Source organism: Oncorhynchus clarkii, chromosome 9 (genome assembly GCF_045791955.1).
Source record: "Oncorhynchus clarkii lewisi isolate Uvic-CL-2024 chromosome 9, UVic_Ocla_1.0, whole genome shotgun sequence".
Lineage (NCBI taxonomy): Eukaryota > Metazoa > Chordata > Actinopteri > Salmoniformes > Salmonidae > Oncorhynchus > Oncorhynchus clarkii.
This window is the reverse complement of record NC_092155.1, coordinates 44503262-44524145: the sequence shown is the minus strand read 5'-3', so window position 1 is coordinate 44524145 and position 20884 is coordinate 44503262. Positions and strand designations below refer to the sequence as shown.

At 43.6% G+C, this 20884-nt stretch overlaps 1 protein-coding gene across 7 annotated transcripts in view; it reads left to right on the top strand.

Moving 5' to 3' along the window:
- The first annotated feature begins 1178 nt into the window (after nucleotides 1-1178).
- LOC139416380 (myelin transcription factor 1-like) overlaps nucleotides 1179-20884 on the top strand; it is a 32430-nt gene continuing 12724 nt past the window's right edge. For 2 of the 7 annotated variants that reach the window (XM_071164938.1, XM_071164934.1), the window contains exons 1-16: nucleotides 1179-1438; nucleotides 5453-5547; nucleotides 6338-6392; nucleotides 6516-6546; nucleotides 6802-6867; nucleotides 7055-7302; nucleotides 7477-8514; nucleotides 8616-8735; nucleotides 8883-8973; nucleotides 9150-9275; nucleotides 9502-9716; nucleotides 17214-17422; nucleotides 18126-18350; nucleotides 19725-19879; nucleotides 20091-20153; nucleotides 20520-20588. In XM_071164938.1, coding sequence (XP_071021039.1) covers nucleotides 6338-6392; nucleotides 6516-6546; nucleotides 6802-6867; nucleotides 7055-7302; nucleotides 7477-8514; nucleotides 8616-8735; nucleotides 8883-8973; nucleotides 9150-9275; nucleotides 9502-9716; nucleotides 17214-17422; nucleotides 18126-18350; nucleotides 19725-19879; nucleotides 20091-20153; nucleotides 20520-20588 — 2711 coding nt within the window. In that variant the 5' untranslated portion in view covers nucleotides 1179-1438; nucleotides 5453-5547. Of the gene's footprint in view, nucleotides 1439-2560; nucleotides 2584-5452; nucleotides 5548-6337; nucleotides 6393-6515; nucleotides 6547-6801; nucleotides 6868-7054; nucleotides 7303-7476; nucleotides 8515-8615; nucleotides 8736-8882; nucleotides 8974-9149; nucleotides 9276-9501; nucleotides 9717-17213; nucleotides 17423-18125; nucleotides 18351-19724; nucleotides 19880-20090; nucleotides 20154-20519; nucleotides 20589-20884 lie in introns of those variants that run through there. The other 5 variants (XM_071164941.1, XM_071164939.1, XM_071164937.1 and 2 more) reach the window with 4 other exon arrangements.

The window sequence follows — 20884 nt, the reverse complement described above, 5'->3', positions numbered from 1 at the left end:
GTGCCTGAGATTAGATGGGGGAGAAAAAGGCCCCAGCTGGTAACCGAAGAGGAGGTGAGTCTCTTTAAATATGCAAAACTCTTTCGAAGTTACTTCATTTTTATCGGTGCCAAAATGTGGATGATTTTTTTCTAGTTTTGCAACCGGAGGTCTGATGGATATAGACTAGGCCTGCTAGGCTATAGACCTATGCCCAATAAGTAAAAACATTTAGTTACATGCACTCCAAAGTGTAAACTACTAATTCATTTTAGCCTATTCCTATTCCTAAGTTATTAATTGGGTTTCTACATTTGTATAGGCTGCGTGATTTGATGATTAGACCTCGATGATTAGACCTCGATTACTGTCTTATATTCGTGGCTATGTTAGCATTTATTAACATATATTTAAACCTACTTCTTAAGTTTATGTTTTTTTTGCTGTTACATTATATTATTTTCATCAAAACAAAAGTTTTTCGGTTGATACTTTGGATGCCTACACAACGTGCTACGAAGACGTTGTCTATAACAGACCCCATGCAATTCGAAGTGGCATAGCGGTCTAAGGCACTGCAGTCCCTGGTTCGAATCCAGGTTGCATCACATCCGGCCGTGATTAGGAGTCCCATTGGGCGGCACACAATTGCCCCGGGTTTAGCTGGCCGTCATTGTAAATACGAATTTGTTCTTTACTGACTTGCCTAGTTAAATAAATGATAACGTCAAAAGCCGATGTTTTTTTAAATGTAACTTTGTAGGGTTTTCTATCGGTGTGCATTGGAAATTGGTTTATATTGAGCTGTAAGAGTAATTATCAAACTTATAAGACCAAATGTCATGTTTATGGATGGCAGTTTTAGCAGAGTGGTCTAGCTACTGTCCATGGTGCTGAAACTAAGGCACGCGCCACCTAAGCGCTGTCCGGGACACTGAACTGTTCAAGATCCTTGCACGGTGCTTAGATTTGCCTCAATACTGATGTTGATTGAGGGTGTCTAGTCTAAAGATAATTTATGATTGATGCACCATGATAAGTGATATCAAAAATTAACTGGAGTACCCGAAGCCCTGCCCCTCTTAGCCTATGTTGTGGGGTTTGCTATGGTGATGTCAGAGTATGGGGGAGGGGTGAACAAGGGACCATGAGCGAAAGGTAAGGCAATATTACGTATTCTCGCTGACAAAGGCAAATGAAGCCATGTTTTTTTGCTTATATATTTTGGTGTAGGCTATTCTACATTTAAAGTTGGAGTAATGCCGCATTTGTAAACTGGAGACTGTCGGAAGAGCACCCAGCTCCGGATTATGTTTGATGTCTCTAACGGTCAATGAGGGCGGTGCGGGGATGTTGTGGACGTTGTATCCAATGCTGAGCAGAAGTTGTTGAAATAGGGATCAGAAAGCCCGTTTTGCCTACTTGAAAACAACGAAGCAACCAGAACCATTCAAAAATGGTAGGCTATTTATAAATCATATTACGTTTACAATTATGCAGTATATAGTTACATTATTATGTTCCCCAAATTCGTTTGAAATCAGATTGTAAGCCTATCCTTTCGCGAATATATTTTGGTTTCTGTAATGGACGTCCCGGTCCTAATTCTTAAAGATGCAGTCTCTTTAGGCTGCTCATTTATATAAAACACTCATCTTATTTCACATAACCTTCAGTATCATATACATTATGGGCTGAAAAAGCAGAATACACAGTTCTGTTAATCCAAAGGTAATCCAAAGGTAATCCAAACGACCAGAGAATGTCAAATCGGACAAATAACTGAACTCTTTTGGATATTCCCCTTGAAAAAAAACGCTTATCGTTTTGATATGAGTTTCAGAATAAGCTATAATGTTCACAGTTTGTAAAAACATTAATGTGTGACTTGTAGCCGATTGAGTGTTGCTTAGGGTTATAGAAACTTGGAGAAAATCATAATGTTGATAAGTTTGAAAGCTGTAGGCCTTGTGCAGTAGCCTATGCCATTGTATTTTGTGGTTTACCCTTCCTTTACATATGAAGAGCCTATAGAAAAAGTAGGAGATATCAAATCATATTTGAAGCCAGGCATATTTGTTTCGATTTAGGGTGCTATTGTGAAAGTCCTTTATGTTTTTGCAACCCAGAGAGGCATAGGCCTTTAATAAACGCAATGTTGCCTACTTTTCTTGTTCCTATCTCTTCAGTTTTTTGTCTTTGTAGTTCAGTTGTATGTGGATGTTCACTCGGTGACCAATTAAGGCCCAAACCTGCATGTTATTTTGTGACAAAGTGGCTTTGCAATGGGCCTACTTGCTGCGTTACTGTATAATTCGCCTAGTGCTTTGCTACTCGGCTCGCAGGAGGTTGTGTGTCGATGACTGTAAAGTGTGTCGGTAGGAGACGGGGGAGGTGGAGCTACATTTCCGAGAGCCGATGCGCCCCTCAAATGTCACCATCTCCCGGGGCTAAGTGCGCTCAGAGTGCCATTTATAACGAGTTTATTAATATAGTAGCACTAGAAAAACCCACCCAAGCTTGATATTTGAAGGCTCACTCTCTCTCTCTCTACAGCAAGGACTGATTAAATCGAAGGCGTGGTGGCATAGCATCTCATACAGAGTGAGTGTGTTAGGTCGTGTTAGCACCATGGACAGCGAGCGCCGTTGTGTTTTTGTGCAATAACGATAAACAAAGACACGAAGCCCCGTTCTCTTTAAACCCACAATCATATATTTTTTGTTGAATCTATTCAAATGTGTCCTACAGTATGCTTTTAGGTCTAATTCCATTATGTGCAATACAAAAGAAAAATAGCATGTTCGAGGGCTATGCTTTTGGTAGGCTAGCTGCTCTGGTAAGCGGATATGCATTTCCGTTGTACAGTTAAATATTTTAGCATATATGCTTCATGACTGGTTTATTAAAGCCTATTCCTCAAATAACAAAATTACACCAGTTACTGGGCTAACTGTCCATCCAGATAGCAGGCGTAATCATAGGTAGGCCTAATATGGTGTAAAATTATACATATTTTTTTGCACATTGCTGCATGTTTTACGCAACATGATCTTAGAACACTGTAGGCTATCCCTCAGTATCAGTGATTAACTGAGAGCTCTAGTGATAACACACGTGAAGGCCTTCTGTATTGTTCTCATATTTTTCTGGGAGAATCTCACACACAGCCCAACCCTGTTCGTGGAGAGCTACCCTCCTGTAGTTTAGACGTTTTTTCATTTATCAGACGCGATTTACAGTAGTAAATGCATACATTTTCGTACTTTCACGTACTGGTCTCCGGTGGGAGTCCAAACCACAACCCTGGCGTTGCAAGCTGCATGCTCTACCAACTGAGCCACACGATTGTAAATAACAGATTAAACAAACCTGATTCCGTTTATCAACCAGCTAATTATTAGAAACAGGTGCGCTAGATTAGGGTTGGAGCGAAAACCTACAGAATTGTAGCTCTCCAGGCACAGGGTTGAAGAGTCCTAATGTATGAGGAGCTCCAAGGTACCAGGTGCCCACATGAGGCAATAGCTGTGTGGATGTAGTTCGTAATGTATAGTATGCCTAAAATGAAACAGCTGGGTCGAGTGCCCATGCTATACAGCACCAGTCAAAAGTTTGGACACAACTACTCATTCCAGGGATTTTCTTACATTTTTACTATTTTCTACATTGTAGAATTATAGTGAAGACATCAAAACTATGAAATAACACATATGTAATCATGTAGTAACCAAAAAAGTTTTAAACAAATAAAAATATATTTTATTTTTGTGATTCTTCAAAGTATCCCTTTGCCTTGATGACAGCTTTGCACACTCTTGGCATTCTCTCAACCAGCTTCATGAGGCAGTCACTCAGAATGCATTTCAATTAACAGGTATGCCTTGTTGAAAGTTCATTTGAGGAATTTCTTTCCTTCTTAATGCGTTTGAGCCAATCAGTTGTGTTGTGACAAGGCAGTGGTGGTATACAGAAGATAGCCCTATTTGGAAAAAGACGAAGTCCTTATTATGGCAAGAACAGCTCAAATAAGCAAAGAGAAACGACAGTCCATCATTACTTGAAGACATGAAGGTCAGTCAATCTGGAAAATTTCAAGAACTTTTAAGGTTTCTTCAAGTGTAGTCACAAAAACCATCAAGCGCTATGATGAAACTGGCTCTCATGAGGACCACCACAGGAAAAGAAGACCCAGAGTTACCTCTGCTGCAGAGGATAAGTTCATTAGATTTACCAGGCTCAGAAATTGCAGCGGAGGTCAACATCAACTGTTCATAGGAGACTGCATGAATCAGGCCTTGCAAAGAAACCACTACAAAAGGACACCAAGTATAAGAAGAGACTTGCTTGCTCCAAGAACCACAAGCAATGGACATTAGATCAGTGGAATTCTGTCCGCATGTGTGGTTCCCACCGTGAAGCATGGAAGAGAAGGTGTGATGGTGTGGGGGTGCTTTGCTGGTGACACTGTCAGTGATTTGTTTAGAATTCAAGGCACACTTAACAAGCATGGCTATCACAGCATTCTGCAGTGATTCAACATCCCATCTAGTTTGCGCTTAGTGGGACTATCATTTGTTTTTCTAACAGGACAATGACCAAAAACACACCTCCACGCTGTGTAAGGACTATTTTGACCAAGAAGGAGAGTGATGGAGTGTTGCATCAGATGACCTGGCCTCCACAATCACCTGACCTCAACCACATTGAGATGGTTTGGGACGAGTTGGACCGCAGAGTGAAGAAAAAGCAGCCAACAAGTGCTCAGCATGTGTGGGAACTCCTTCAAGACTGTTGGGAAAAAGCATTCCAGGTGAATCTGGTTGAGAGAATGTCAAGAGTGTGCAAAGATGTCATCAAGGCAAAGGGTGGCTACTTTGAGGAATCTCAAATATACAATATATTTTGATTTTGGTAACTTTTTGGTTACTATGTTATTTCATAGCTTTGATGTCTTCCCTATTATTCTACAATGTAAAATAAAGAAAAACCCTTGAATGAGTAGGTGTGTCCAATCTTTTGACTGGTTTTTGGTCATTGTTCACGGGTGTAACGCTGTGTCATCATAGAATTAAAATATCGTTCTATAGCCTAGTGGGTGCAACAGTCTAGTGGGTGCAATAACAATACTAATAATTTAATAAGAGTCATGGCTATTTATCACCCTCTTATGAACCATCCACCTTTTTTTTACCTATAGCTCTGTCCAGATTGAACATGAGATGATTTCTGGGGTGCTTTACAATGATCAGTTTGTGTACACGTTTTTTTTAAAACAAATTTTGTACTCAAATAAGATCAACAACAAACAACACCGCCAATGAAATCTACATTATGTAAAGAAATGTACTTGCCATACATGGAAAGAATATAGTACGTAACGGGTTAGAATGTAGGCCTGACTAAGTATTTATGCTTTATGCTGCTGATGTATAACCATGACTTTGTGTACAATGTCTCTCCTCTCCAATAGAAAATGAGTTCAGAGGCCAGCTGCTGAACCAGAGGTGGACACGAGGGGACAGAATAAGCAGATTCTGTGAGACCAAGAGGAGCCTGCGAATCAAAGTGAGAAGCTGTGTGTGTGTGTTGGTGTGCGTGCACGTGTGTGCCTGTGTCTGTGTGAGAAAGAGCAAGAGAGAAATAGAGAGTTAAGGTTTCGTGATACCGATGAGTGGTGTCAGAAACCGTGACCCTCCCATTTCACACAAATCTATCTCACTCTGCTCCTCTCTCCCGCTCTCTTCCTCCCCTCCCTAAACTTAAGGAGGTCATACATTTTTCCTTTTAAAAGCTTTTATTAGAGTTGATAAGGACTCTGCTTCTGTAACCAGATCTTGAGGATGAGGGGAGGTTCCACCTCACTTTGAAATCAGTATGAATGTTATGTGTATGTGTTTGGTTATGGATGTATCTGTGCTTTAAAATACATGTGTGTGGGAAGAGGAAGATGGGGGGAAGATAAAATGATACTGCTATGGTACTTGCAATGAAGTACTGTATGGATTGATGATGGAGAATAATTGTAGAGAAGTCACTCAAAAAGTGAAGCTTTGTATGTGTGTGTGTGTGTGTGTGTGTGTGTGTATGAATCAAATTCAAATCAAATCAAATTTATTTATATAGCCCTTCGTACATCAGCTGATATCTCAAAGTGCTGTACAGAAACCCAGCCTAAAACCCCAAACAGCAAGCAATGCAGGTGTAGAAGCACGTATGAGCATCAATATGTGTACCTGTGTGCCTATGTAGTATGTATGTATGTATGCGTGTGAGTGAGTGAGTGAGTGAGTGAGTGAAAGAGAGAAAGAGAGAAAGAGAGAAAGTGAGTGCACTGTCATAACACTTTGTTTTTCAGATGAGTCAGGAGGCAGCAGAAACAAGAACACGGACCCGCTCAAAAGGCATCAGAGGTGAGCTGGGGCCACACACATGCACGTTCAAACGCATGATACTAATGGAAACAGCTTCGTTTGGAGTGCATTTAGCATAAAGTGTGTCTTTTGATGTTCACTGTTTGTCTTTTTACTCTCCAGTACCCAGTGAACTCGTGGGAACAGAGTTAAGGTGAGAGAGGACAATGTTTTATGCTACAGTATTAAATTCACAGACACACTTTTCCTATTACTGTATACATGTAGCCCAGTCCTGATAAATGTAATATTGGTTTAGCCCGGCCCAGTGCACTTAAACCAGAGCATGCAGATATTCAGAGCAAATAAACTGGTCTGGTGATGAACTGGAAAGCACATACAGAGTTTGAACGTATCCATTGCGCAACATGAAGAAAACAAACGTTTGTTTCCTGTTTGTATCACTAAGTAGCTGCCCCACCCCTGGATGTGATGGTTCAGGCCATGTCAGTGGGAGATATTCACGACACAAAAGGTATGATATACTAACTGTACTAACTACCACTAACTCTTAGCACTCAAGTTCCTATGCTAACACAGTTTTTTAAATACATCTCAACTTTGGGTCATTGATAAGAAGTGCCATAACAAATTCAACGTATAGTGTAAAATATACACTTGAAGGGGAATTCAATAGTCTCTTACCATCTCCGCACCCACAGCGTTCTCGGATGCCCAATAGTGAAGAAAAGGAAACTTGCGGAGGCGGAGGCAGAGGCAGAAGAGAATCAGCCCGCCCCTAAGAAAAAGTCCCCGTCCCTGAAGTTGGCCATGGACGAGGGTTTCAACGCAGCAGACAGTGATACTGGCAGTGAGGCGGAGCATGAGGAGGAGGAGGAGGAGTCAGAGGATGAGGAACAGAAAGAGAAAGAAAATAACAAAACGCCAAACCCACTGGAGTCCTTGAAAGGTGAGTCAAGAGAAGACCAGGATCCAAGGAAAATATCACATTTATCATGGATTGTTATTAGCTATTACAGTGGTATATATTGATATTGATACTAAAGTAAGTAATGATGGAAAGACAAATATAGGGAACAGCTTTCTCTTTAGCAATAACCTATCAACTCTGCACTGTACACAGCCAATTGCGCTCAGGTGTTACCCGAAGACACAGAAAAAGAGACATCTGTCAAGTTCGACACCATAGCTGCACCTGAAGCAGAGGCTCTGCAGGAGGACACAGAGGCAGCCACCACAACCCAACAGCAGGTTTCCACAGAGGCAGAAGCAGAAACAGAGGCAGAGACAGCAACATACAGACATGAAGAGGAGGTGCAAGTAGTGGCAGAGATACAGGCCACAGAGGAGGAGGAGGAGGAGGAGGAGGAGGATGAGGGGACAGTTGATGAATACAGAACAACAGAGAAGCCCAAAGGCAACGATGAAACAGGGAGAGCAGAGATTGAGGAGAAGCAAAAGGAGGAGGTAGGATACGAGGTAGAAGAGGAAGAAGAGGGGGTGGAGGAAGAGAAAGAGGAGGAGAGGCAATGTGTGGGTCAGGAGAACTCAGATCATCAGTACTCCAGTGGTGACTACAGCAGGCATCAGGCAAAAGTGGAAGGAGATGATGAAGAAGAAGGGGGAGAGAAGGAGGGAGAGGAGACTGAGAAGAAGGTAATAGAAGAAAAGGAGGAGGAAGAGGAGGAGGAGGTGGTCCACGTGGAGCCTCTTGCCTCTAGTACGCTTGCTCAGGGATGTGAGGATACAGAAGTGGCACCGGAGGAGGTAAAGATTGGTACCCCGTTGACAGAAGAGGAGGAAGAGGAGGAGGAAGGAGAGGAGGAAACAGAAGCAGGGGAGGTGGAAGAAGAAGACCAAGACTCTCACAAAGCCTCACCTACCACAGTGGTCATCGAGATACGATCTGAGGAGGAGGAAGAGGAGGAGGAAGATGACTGTCTCTCACAGGGTTCAGGCGTGACAGATGACTCTGAGACCTGGGATATGACCCGGGGGAACTTGGGGCTGCTGGAGCAAGCCATCGCCCTGAAGGCCGAGCAGGTGAGAGGGCCGAACGACGACCAACAATCTACCGAGGACCAGCGCTACCACAGCCCCGACGACAGGGCCAGCAAACCCATGGACCCAGCCATGCGACACAGAGGACACCACAGCAAAGGTAGGACAGTTTATGGTTTATCAGGATGTCTTTTATCCCACCATAGGTTAATCTTCCAATTATTATCCTGCTCACTCAACTTCTCTCCCCTTTCCATCCAGACAAGAAAGAGGTGAAATGCCCCACCCCTGGGTGTGATGGGACGGGCCATGTGACTGGGCTGTACCCCCACCACCGCAGCCTCTCTGGGTGCCCTCACAAAGACAGGATCCCACCTGAGAGTGAGTACTTTTGTTTGTAGTACTAGCAGAGTAGTAATACAGTACTACCAAAGTGCTAACAGGGAAACTACTGCTTTGAACAATATGCAGACTTGTAACACATACATTTATCTCTCTGCCTATGTCTCTTTGCCTCCATTTCCCTAGTCCTGGCCATGCACGAGAATGTGCTGAAGTGTCCAACTCCAGGATGCACAGGCCAAGGTCACGTCAACAGCAATCGCAACACGCACCGCAGGTATTATACTGTCCAGTGATTATAACCTCACATTTACCTTTTATCCCTACACTTAAAGACTATCATTGAGTGTATGCTAAATGAGCTGTTGATGAGCTGTAGTTCTAGTCACAAAGTTAGTCAATCAAAAGTGAAACAATTGATGAATTATCACTATCTCTCTTTGTCTGTCTCAGTCTGTCCGGTTGTCCCATCGCAGCTGCAGAGAAGCTTGCCAAGGGGGGCCAAGTCACCCTCAGTCACCCCCAGCCTTCAGTCAGCGAGCCCCAAACTGGGAGCCCCCACTCAGACAGAGTTCTCAGGTGAGCCCTTTCTCCTCCTCCCTTTCTCCCCTTACTTAAATAGCTGTCCGTCTCTGGTGCATTTTTACTCATATTTGACCCCTTCTCTTGCACACAATGTTCTCTCTCTCTCTCTCTCTCTCTCTCTCTCTCTCTCTCTCTCTCTCTCTCTCTCTCTCTCTCTCTCTCTCGCTCTCGCTCTCGCTCTCGCTGTCGCTCTCTCTCTCGCTCTCTCTCTCTCCAACAGACCAATGTGTTTTGTGAAGCAGCTGGAGATCCCTCAGTACGGCTACAGACCCAACATGGTGCCTGCTACACCCCGCGCCAACTTGGCCAAAGAGCTGGAGAAATACTCCAAGGTTTCCTTCGACTATGCAAGCTTCGACGTCCAGGTGTTTGGGAAGCCTATGCTGGTTCCAAAGATGCCCGCCACCAGTCAATCCTCACCCAAAGCCATCAAATGTAAGATGATCTTGGCAGAAAGAATTAAAAACTATGAGAATGCAGGGAAAGTAGCTATAATCTTTATAGCACATTAATAACAAGGTTGTGTATTATGGTAATTGAACAGTCATCAGATCTGATAACAGTAAGGGGCTAAAAATGTATGGATTAGAGACAAAGGTTCTCGAGTCCTCAATCTTCAACCTTGAAGGGCCTTAAGATAAGACAAGATAGTTGTTTATTCATCCCCCAGTGGAGAAATTTGATTGCACCAGCCAATACATACATTACCACTAAATATGCCATAAAAACACAACAAAAGACACACAGACATTAAAAGCAGCACATCATCATGTTAAAAGCCTCATAGCATATGGTAAAAAGGATCCGTGGAAACGCTCTGTATTTTTATTTTGTATTTGTATTTTTTTATTTTACCCCTTTTTCTCCCCAATTTCGTGGTATCCAATTGTTGCAGTAGCTACTATCTTGTCTCATCGCTACAACTCCCGTACGGGCTCGGGAGAGACGAAGGTTGAATGTCATGCGTCCTCCGATACACAACCCAACCAGCCATACTGCTTCTTAACACAGCGCGCATCCAACCCGGAGGCTACACCATGCACCTGGCAACCTTGGCTAGCGCGCACTGCGCCCGGCCCGCCACAGGAGTCGCTGGTGCGCGATGAGACAAGGAGATCCCTATCGACCCTAACCCGGACGACGCTAGGCCAATTGTGCGTCACCCCACGGACCTCCCGGTCGCGGCCGGTTACGACAGAGCCTGGGCGCGAACCCAGGGACTCTGATGGCACAGCTGGAGCTGCAGTACAGCGCCCTTAACCACTGCGCCACCCGGGAGGCCGGTATCCAATTGTTGTACGGGCTCGGTTGAAAGTCATGCGTCCTCCGATACACAACCCAACCAAGCCGCACTGCTTCTTAACACAGCGCGCATCCAACCCGGAAGCCAGCCGCACCAATGTGTCGGAGGAAACACCGTGCACCTGGCAACCTTGGTTAGCACGCACGCACTGCGCCCAGCCCGCCACAGGAGTTGCTGGTGCGCGATGAGACAAGGACATCCCTACCGACCAAGCCCTCCCTAACCCGGACGACGCTAGGCCAATTGTGCGTCGCCCCACGGACCTCCCGGTCGTGGCCAGTTACGACAGAGCCTGGGCGCGAACCCAGGGACTCTGATGGCACAGCAGCGCCACCCGGGAGGCCCTGGAAACGCTCTGTTTTAGGAAAAATAAATCTGTCTGCCATCGCACTGCAATGCTCCAGCCAGGTACTGTGGAGGGCGTGGCTAGTGATGGCCTCTATACTCCTGAGCTTCTTGAGGTTCCGCTTATCTAGGGTGGGATCTAGATTGTTCTCTTTCCACTGCAGCTTATCGTCAATCACCACCCCAGGTATTTGTACGAGCCCACCCTTTCCACAGTGACCGCATTGATGACCACAGCAAACGCACTCTCCTTCCTCCTGAAGTCTATCACCAGCTTATTGGTTTTAGACCCATTCAGCTCCAGGCGGTTTCAGCTGCACCATATTACAAATTAAGATATTTCCTCCCTGTATTGGGAATCATCATCCTTTGTAATGCAGCCTACAATGGCTGAATCGTCTGAAAACATTTGTAGGCGACAGGAGGCTTGGGCGTGCCAGCAGTCTGCTGTGTAGAGGGTGAAGAGGAATGGTTACAAAACTGTCCCTTGTGGGGCATCTGTGTTAGTGAGGATGTTGTCTGAGACAGAGTGGTTCTGTAGTCTGACCCACTGCGGCCTGTCAGTGAGGTAGTCCATGACCCAGGTGATGGTGGAAGGATGTAACTGCATGACCTGGAGTTGGCGGGCTAGAAGATGGGACTGGATGTTGTTGCACAGTCCTTGAGCACCCGAAGTCTGAATTAGAGGTCGACCGATTATGATTTTTCAACGCCGATGCCGATTATTAAGAGGCCCAAAAAAAGCAGATACCGATTAATCGTTCCGATTTTTAAAATGTATTTGTAATAATGACAATTACAACAATACTGAATGAACACTTATTTTAACTTAATATAATACATCAATAAAAATCAATTTAGCCTCAAATAAATAATGAAACATGTTCAATTTGGTTTAAATAATGCAAAAACAAAGTGTTGGAGAAGAAAGTAAAAGTGCAATATGTGCCATATAAAAAAGCTAACATTTATGTTCCTTGCTCAGAACATGAGAACATATGAAAGCTGGTGGTTCCTTTTAACATGAGACTTCAATATTCCAAGGTAATAGGTTTTAGGTTGTAGTTAATATAGTATTTATAGGACTATTTCTCTCTATACCATTTGTATTTCATATACCTTTGACTATTGGATGTTCTTATAGGCACTTTAGTATTGCCAGTGTAACAGTATAGCTTCCGTCCCTCTCCTCGCCCCTACCTGGGCTCGAACCAGGAACACATCGACAACATTAACATTAACTGACTTGCCTAGTTACATAAAGCTTTTTTTAAATTGCCCAAATCAGTGTCCAAAAATACCGATTTCAGATTATTATGAAAACTTGAAATCGGCCCTAATTAATCGGCCATTTCGATTAATCGGTCAACCTCTAGTCTGAATTCATAGGTCCTGCCACCTTCCTGGCATTGGTCAGTTTTAACTGTTTCCTCACCAACAGTCAGAGTAATAGCAGGACTGGTCCCAGACTCCGCTGTTGTAACCTCTCCATAGACCCCTTACCAAGGACTGTGGGCTCTTGTTCTCCGTGGCCGACATGAGTAAGACATTTAAGCGTGTTAATCCTCACAAGGCTGACGGTCCTCAGAGCATGTGCAGACCAGCTGGCTGGAGTGTTTATGGAGACATTCAATCTCTCCCTATCCCAGTCTGCTGTCCCCACTTGCTTCAAGATGTCCACCATTGTTCCTGTACCCAAGAAAGCAAAGGTAACTGAACTAAATGACTATCGCCCCATAGCACTCACTTCTGTCATCATGAAGTGCTTTGAGAGGCTAGTTAAGGATCATATCACCTCTACCTTACCGGACACCCTAGACCCACTTCAATTTACTTACTACCCCAATATATCCACAGACGATGTAATCGCCATTGCACTGCACACCGCCCTATCCCATCTGGACAAGAGGAATGCCTATGTAAGAATGCTGTTCATTGACTATATCTTAGCCTTCAACACCATAGTACCCTCCAAGCTCATCATTAAGCTTGGGGACCTGGGTCTGAACCCCGCCCTGTGCAACTGTGTCCTGAACTTCCTGAAGGGCCGCCTCCAGGTAGTGAAGTTAGGAAACAATACCTCCACTTCACTGATCCTCAACACATGGGCCCCCAGAAGGATGCGTGCTCAGCCCCCTCCTGTACTCTCTGTTCACCCATGACTGCGTGGCCACACACTCCAACTCAATCATCAAGTTTGCAGACGACACAACCATTGTAGGCCTGATTACCAACACTGACTAGGGAGGAGGTGAGGGCCCTGGCGGAGTGGTGCCAGGAAAATAACCTCTCCCTCAACATCAACAAAACAAAGGAGCTGATTGTGGGATTCAGGAAAAAGCAGAGGTAGCACGCCCCTATCCACATTGACGGGACTGCAGTGGAGAAAGTGGAAAGCTTCAAGTTCCTCGGCATACAATACACTGACAATCTGAAATGGTCCACCCACAGAGACAGTGTGGTGAAGAAGGCGCAATAGCGCCTCTTCAACCTCAGGAGGCAGAAGAAATTTGGCTTGGTCCCTAAGACCCTCACAAACTTTTACAGATGTACAATTAAGAGCATCCTGTCAGGCTGTATCACTGCCTGGTATGGCAACTGCACTGCCCGCAACCACAGGGCTCTCTAGATGGTGGTGCGGTCTGCCCAACACATCACTGGGGGCACACTGTCTGCCCTACAGGACACCTACAGCACCCGATGTCACATGAAGGCCAAAAAGATCATCAAGGACATCAACCATCCGAGCCACAACCTGTTCACCCCGCTATCATCCAGAAGGCAAGGTCAGTACAGGTGCATCAAAGCTGGGACCAAGAGAATGAAAAACAGCTTCTATATCAAGGACATCAGACTGTTAAATAGCCATCACTACCCGGCTACCACCCAGTTACTCAACCTTGCACCTTAGAGGCTGCTGCCCTATATACATATACATGGAGTCACTGGTCACTTTAATAATATAACACTAGTCATTTTAATAATGTTTACATATTGCTTTATTCATTTCATATGTATATTCTGTATTCTATTCTACTGTGTTTTAGTCAGTGCCACTCCGACATTGTTCGTCCTAATATTTATATATTTCTTAATTCCATTATTTTACTTTTAGATTTGTGTATTGTTGTGAATTGTTAGATATTACTGCACTGTTGGAGCTAGGTACACAAGCATTTCGCTACAGCCGCAATAACATCTGCTAAATATGTGATAATCTTTTTATTTTTTTATTTGATTTGTTGGGTCATTGTCCTGTTGAAAAGCAATTGATAGTCCCACTAAGCGCGAACCAGATGGGATGGCGTATCGCTGCAGAATGCTGTGGTAGCCGTGCTGGTTAAGTATGCCTTGAATTCTAAATAAATCACACAGACAGTGTCACCAGCAAAGCACCCCAACACCATCACATCTCCTCCTCTATGCTTCATGGTGGAAACTACACATGCAGAGATCATCCGTTCACCTACTCTGCCTCTCACAAAGACACAACAGTTGGAACCAAAAATCTCAAATTTGGACTCATCAGACCAAAGGACAGATTTCCACCGGTCTAATGTCCATTGCTCATGTTTCTGGGCCCAAGCAAGTCTCTTCTTCTTATTGGTGTCTTTTAGTACTGGTTTCTTTGCAGAAATTCGATCATGAAGGCCTGTTTCACGTAGTCTCCTTTGAACAGTTGATGTTGAGATGTGTCTGTTTCTTGACCTCTGTGAAGCATTTATTTGGGCTGCAATTTCTGAGACTGGTAACTCTAATGAACTTATCCTCTCCAGCAGAGGTAACTCTGGGTCTCCTTTCCTGTGGCGGTGCTCATGAGAGCCATTTCCATCATAGCACTTGATGGTTTTTGTGACTGCACTTGAAGAAACGTTCAAAGTTCTTGACATTTTCACGATTGACTGACCTTCATGTCTCACCTTCTTGCCACAAATGAACTTTTAACGAGGCAGACTTGTTAATTGAAATCAATTCCAGGTGACTACCTCATGAATCTTGTTGAGAGAATGCCAAGAGTCTGCAAATCTGTCATCGAGGCAAAGGGTGGCTAATTTGATGAATCTCAAATATAAAATATATTTCGATTTGTTTAACACTTTTTTGGTTCACTTTTTTGGTTACATATGATTCCATATGTGTTATTTCATAGTTGAGATGTCTTTACTATTATTCTACAATGTAGAAAATAGTCAAATAAAGAAAAACCCTAGAATGAGTAGGCGTGTCCAAACTTTTGACTGGTACTGTATATACATTTACAAAAATGTCTATATGCAGGTTTTCACTTTGTCATTATGAGGCATTGTGTGTAGATGGGTGACAAAAAAATCCCAATCTAATCCATTTTGAATTCAGGCTGTAAAGCAAGGTGTATGAATACTTTCGGAAAGTATTCAGACCCCTTGACTTTTTCCACATTTTGTTACGTTACAGCCTAATTCTAAATGTATTACATTGTTTCTCCCCCCTCATCAATCTATACACAATACCCCATACCGACAAAGCAAAAACTGATTTTTAGAAATGTTTATTTTTATAGAAAATTAAAACCGAAATATTATGTTTACATAATCATTCAGACTCTTTACTCAGTACTTTGTTGAAGCACCTTTGGCAGTGATTACAGCCTAAATTCTGCTTGAGTATGACGCTACAAGCTTTGCACACCTGTATTTGGGGAGTTTCTCCCACTCTCTGCAGATCCTCTCATGCTCTGTCAGGGTAGATGGGAAGTGATGCTGCACAGCTATTTTCAGGTCTCTCCAGAGATGTTCATTCGGGTTCAAATCCGGGCTCTGGCTGGGCCACTCAAGGACATTCAGAGACTTGTCCTGAAGCCACTCCTGCGTTGTCTTAGCTGTGTGCTTAGGGGTTGTTGTCCTGTTGGAAGGGGAACCTTCGCCCCAGTCAGGGGTCCTGAGTGCTCTGGAGCAGGTTTCCATCAAGGATCTCTCTGTACTTTGCTCCGTTCATCTTTGCCTCCATCCTGACTAGTCTCCCAGTCCCTGCCACTGAAAAACATCCCCACAGCATGATGCTGCCACTACCATGCTTCACCGTAGGGATGGTCCCAGGTTTCCTCCAGATGTGACGCTTGGCATTCAGGCCAAAGAGTTAAATCGTGTTTTCATCAGACCAGAGAATCTTGTTACTCGTGGTCTGGGAGTGCTTAGGTTGTCTTTTGGCAAACTCCAAGCGGGCTGTCATGTGCCTTTACTGAGTAGTGGCTTCCGTCTGGCCACTCTACCATAAAGGCCTGATTGGTGGAGTGCTGCAGAGATAGTTGTCTTACTGGAAGGTTCTCCCATCTCCACAGAGGAACTCTAGAGCTCTGTCAGAGTGACCATTGGGTTCTTGGTCACCTCCCTGACCAAGGCCCTTCTCCTCTGATTGCTCAGCTCTAGGAAGAGTCTTGGTGGTTCCAAACTTCTTCCATTTAAGAATGATGGAGGCCACTGTGTTCTTGGGGACCTTCAATGCTGCAGACATTTTTTGGTACCCTTCCCCAGATCTGTGCCTCGACACAATCCTGTCACGGAGCTCTACAGACAATTCCTTCCACCCCATGGCTTGTTTTTTTCTCTGACATGCACTGTCAACTGTGGGCCCTTATATAGACATGTATATGCCTTTCCAAATCATGGCCAATCAATTGAATTTACCACAGGTGGACTCCAATCAAGTTGTATAAACATCTCAAGGATGATCAATGGAAACCAATGGAAACAGGATGCACCTGAGCTCAATTTCGAGTCTCATAGCAAAGGGTCTCAATACTTATGTAAATAAGGTATTTCTGTTCTTTTTTTAAAATAAATGAGCAAAAAATAATTAAAACCTGTTTTTTTTCTTTGAAATGGGGTATTGTGTGTAGATTGCTGAGGGAAAAAATGTTCTAATCAATTTTAGAATAAGGCTGTAATTTAACAAAATGTGGAAAAAGTCTGAAGTCACTGTATATACAGAATTGTTTTGTTTTCCACCAAGTCCAACAACCAGGGGATTCGATATTATGCAAGTAATGTTATTTGATAGAGACTCCAATTATATCTGCTAATTTCATAGGTGATCTGTCCCCTATATAAAAAAAAGATGATCTTGGCATTTGTTGAATTTCTGTTGGAAACCATTCCTTAACTACCAAAACATAACTTTCATTTGTTATGTCAGTGCTCATGAGAGAAATTGGATGGTTATAGGGAGAACTGTAATGGTGGCTTGGTGCATGTTCAACTGGGAGGATGAATTCTCATTTGGACTCCCACCCTCTCTCTCCTCCACAGCTAAACCATTCCCTAAGGCCTCGTCCCCGAGCCATAGCTTGTCAGGAGGATATGCAAAGAGCAGCTCCTCCTCGTCCTCCAGCGGCTACGATTACTCCCATGATGCTGAGGCTGCTCACATGGCTGCCACTGCCATCCTGAACCTGTCCACGCGCTGCTGGGAAAGGCCCGAGAACCTTAGCACCAAACAGCAGGATGCAGCCGGCAAGGTACCCAGCCCATCATATCCTATTGGTGTTGGTAGTTGACTTTACAAAGTCTTTCCCTCTTGAAAATATTTATTGGACACACTGCATTACTTGACCATGCACTTTCTGGCGAATCAACCTGATCTTGTGATCTTCTAACTTTTGTCATCAATGTACATAAATATACAGGTATAGGATCTAAATTTGACCTATATTGTCACAGCAAAATTATCCTGCAGCAACAAGATTTGAACATTTAGTCCATAATATTGCTTGATCTGTGGTTAGGCTATTAGCTGGCCAAAAGTAGGCTACATGAAAAGTTCAATACTGTTAATATAACCATGTATTAGTGTTTCTTTTGTGTGAATTTATGTAAATCAGAAGCTCATCTGCAGGAATTTTCCTGAGCTTCTGCGAGAAGCCCAGAAAAAGTCTCATTAACAAAATAGTGATCAAACTAGGATCCTACATCTATACACACTAGAGGAGGTTGGTGGCACCTTAATTGGGGAGGATGGGCTCATGGTAATGGCTGGGGTGGAATCTGTGGAATGGTATCAAATGCATCAAACAAATGGATTCCATATGTTTGATGCCATTCCATTTACTCCAGTCCAGACATTATTAGGAGCCGTCCTCCCCTCAACAGTCTCCACTGGTACACACACACACACACACACACACACTCACACACATGCTAACATAGTCCTTGTACCTTCAGGAAATTGATATTGAAGTGGATGAGAATGGTACACTGGACCTGAGCATGAAGAAGCCGATCAAGAGGGAAGGGATGCAATCACCAGACCCATCTTTATCCTCCTCCTCTTCCTCGCAGCACCTGGGAGGTGTTCCCTTGTCCCAGGCCCACCTGCAAGAGGAGTGGGAAGGACCTCTGGACTTCACCAAGCCAAACTGTTCCAAAGAGGAGGAGGAGCAAGATGAGGTAACCACATAACGCCAAGTCTGCAAATAACACCAAACCATTGGAATTATGATAATGTTATAGTCTTGAGAGAGGTTACCTGCTGGGCACAAACTGGTTAAATCAACGTTGTTTCAACGTAATCTGTCTACGTATTGTGATGTGGAAAATACATATTGGATTTGAAAAAAGTTATCAACCTTTTTTTTTACCCTTATTTTACAAGGTAAGTTGACTGAGAAGACATTCTCATTTACAGCAACGACCTGGGGAATAGTTACAGGGGAGAGGAAGGGGGATGAATGAGTCATTTGGAAGTTGGGGATGATTAGACAGCCATGATGGTATGAGGGCCAGATTGGGAATTTAGCCAGTACACCGGGGTTAACACCCCATCTCTTACGATAAGTGCCGTGGGATCTTTAGTGAACACAGAGAAGACACCCGTTTAACTTCCCATCCAAAAGACGGCACCCTACACAGGGCAATGTCCCCAATCACTGCCCTGGGGAAAAGGGATATTTTATTTCGACCAGAAGAAAGAGTGCCTCCTACTTGCCCTCCAACACCACTTCCAGCAGCATCTGGTCTCCCATCCAGGGACTGACCAGGACCAACCCTGCTTAGCTTCAGAGGAAAGCCAGCATCAGGATGCAGGGTGGTATGCTGCTTTTGAGGAAAACATTTTAAACCACCGGATTATGTCATCATGGTAACCAATTTTCAACAAAGACAAACCTTGTATTAAATATGTTGAAGTTGTACCTTTGAAAGAACGTCAGATCTTCAAGGTAATATGCACAATAAGAAAAAGCTATAGGCTGGGCAGCACCTCCTACTGGAGAGTTGATCAATCTACAGCCATCCTTTCAGTCTCCCATCCAGGATTTTAACAAAGCCCAACCCTGCTTAGCTTTTGTCACCGACTAGTACCAATGTGCTATCATGAGAATAATTGTTGCTATCGTGTTGTACTATCGTGAGAATGATTATCGAAGTCATTACAAAGGGTAGGTTCAACTTTATCAATCATACATCATCAATGATGCTATTTAGGCCTGTATAGTATTTGGGAAGTAATCAACAGCTATTCAGCACATGATTCAAATACATATACATATACATATTTTGTTACTTTACAGCCTTATTCTAAAATGTATTAAACATTTTCCCCTCATCAAGCTACACACAATACCCATAATAACAAAGCAAAAACAGGTAAAAAAAAAACAAAAAAAAAACTGAAATATCACATTTACCTAACTATTCCAAATCAAAATTGTAAGATTGCCTTTTTGTCTCAATGGAACATCCTGGAAATGAATCAGGGATGGATGAAATTATAAACTATAATCTCTCTCCATCCTTACATGTGTTTGTTTGACCTTCCCCCAGGTGGACTTTGTGGCCCACTCCTACACCTCTTCTGATGCAGAGGACGATGACATCGCTCAGGAGAGCATGGAGGACAGGAAGTACCCAGGCGAGGTCACCACGTCCAGCTTCAAGGTCCAGTTCTCGCCCAAAGACTGCAAGAAAGAGGTTCTACTGTAAGTCTGCTCTAAAATAACTTAAATCCAGCATTCATAACAACATTATAAGAGAAAAAGCATCCCAATTTTAATCTTAAAATTTCTATCTATGGAGTACTCTAATCTCAAGGCTGACACATAACTATTATAAAGGACATAGTTCAAAGTAGTACTGCCATCCACCCTCACTATGTTTTCAATTAATTAATTAATTTCCAATTATCTCCAGATGTCCCACCCCAGGTTGTGATGGCAGTGGGCACATCACTGGAAACTACGCTTCACATCGGAGGTATGACACAGCCCCACTCCCCTGCATTTCAACCAATGCAGTCGGTAGCGCTGTTTCACATTTTCCGTCTTACAACTACATACAACTGCATTTATAGTGTTTTTCAGGCACTGATTCTGAATGTCAACTAATCTGCACATCTGCATTACAAATCCAGAACTTTCAATAATGACTATACTCTATTACTCTCTTATCCTGTGCTACAATGAATCCTGTAAACAATATTCATTGTTATGATTGGGATCGAGCCCTTTCATTTGTTCTGCCCCTTATTAAATGACTTCACAATATCCTCTCCATCGCTCTCCTTCCCTCTCTCTCTCGCTCCCCCTCCTTCTCTCTCTCTATATTTTCCATATCTTCCAGTCTGTCAGGCTGTCCTCTTGCTGATAAGTCTCTTCGGACCCTCATGGCAGCCCACTCTGCTGAACTTAAGTATGTCTGTGCTTGTATTCCCCCTTCTGTCCTTCCTTCCTTCCTTCCTTCCAACCCAGGGGTAACTCTGCTCATGGAGTGTTGCATGTGTGTGCATGTATTGGTTGCAGTTCAGCTCCAACACATCTACAAACCTAACTGTTGTCTGACTTGAAGATCATGGTTAGTCAAGGATTTGAATTAGGTGTTAGTGCTGGGCTGAAATAAAAGTCTGCACACGCTTTGGCCCTCCTGGACCAGAGATCCCTATCCCTGTTCTAACCCTACTTTATGCTGACATGACTGAACCCTACTGA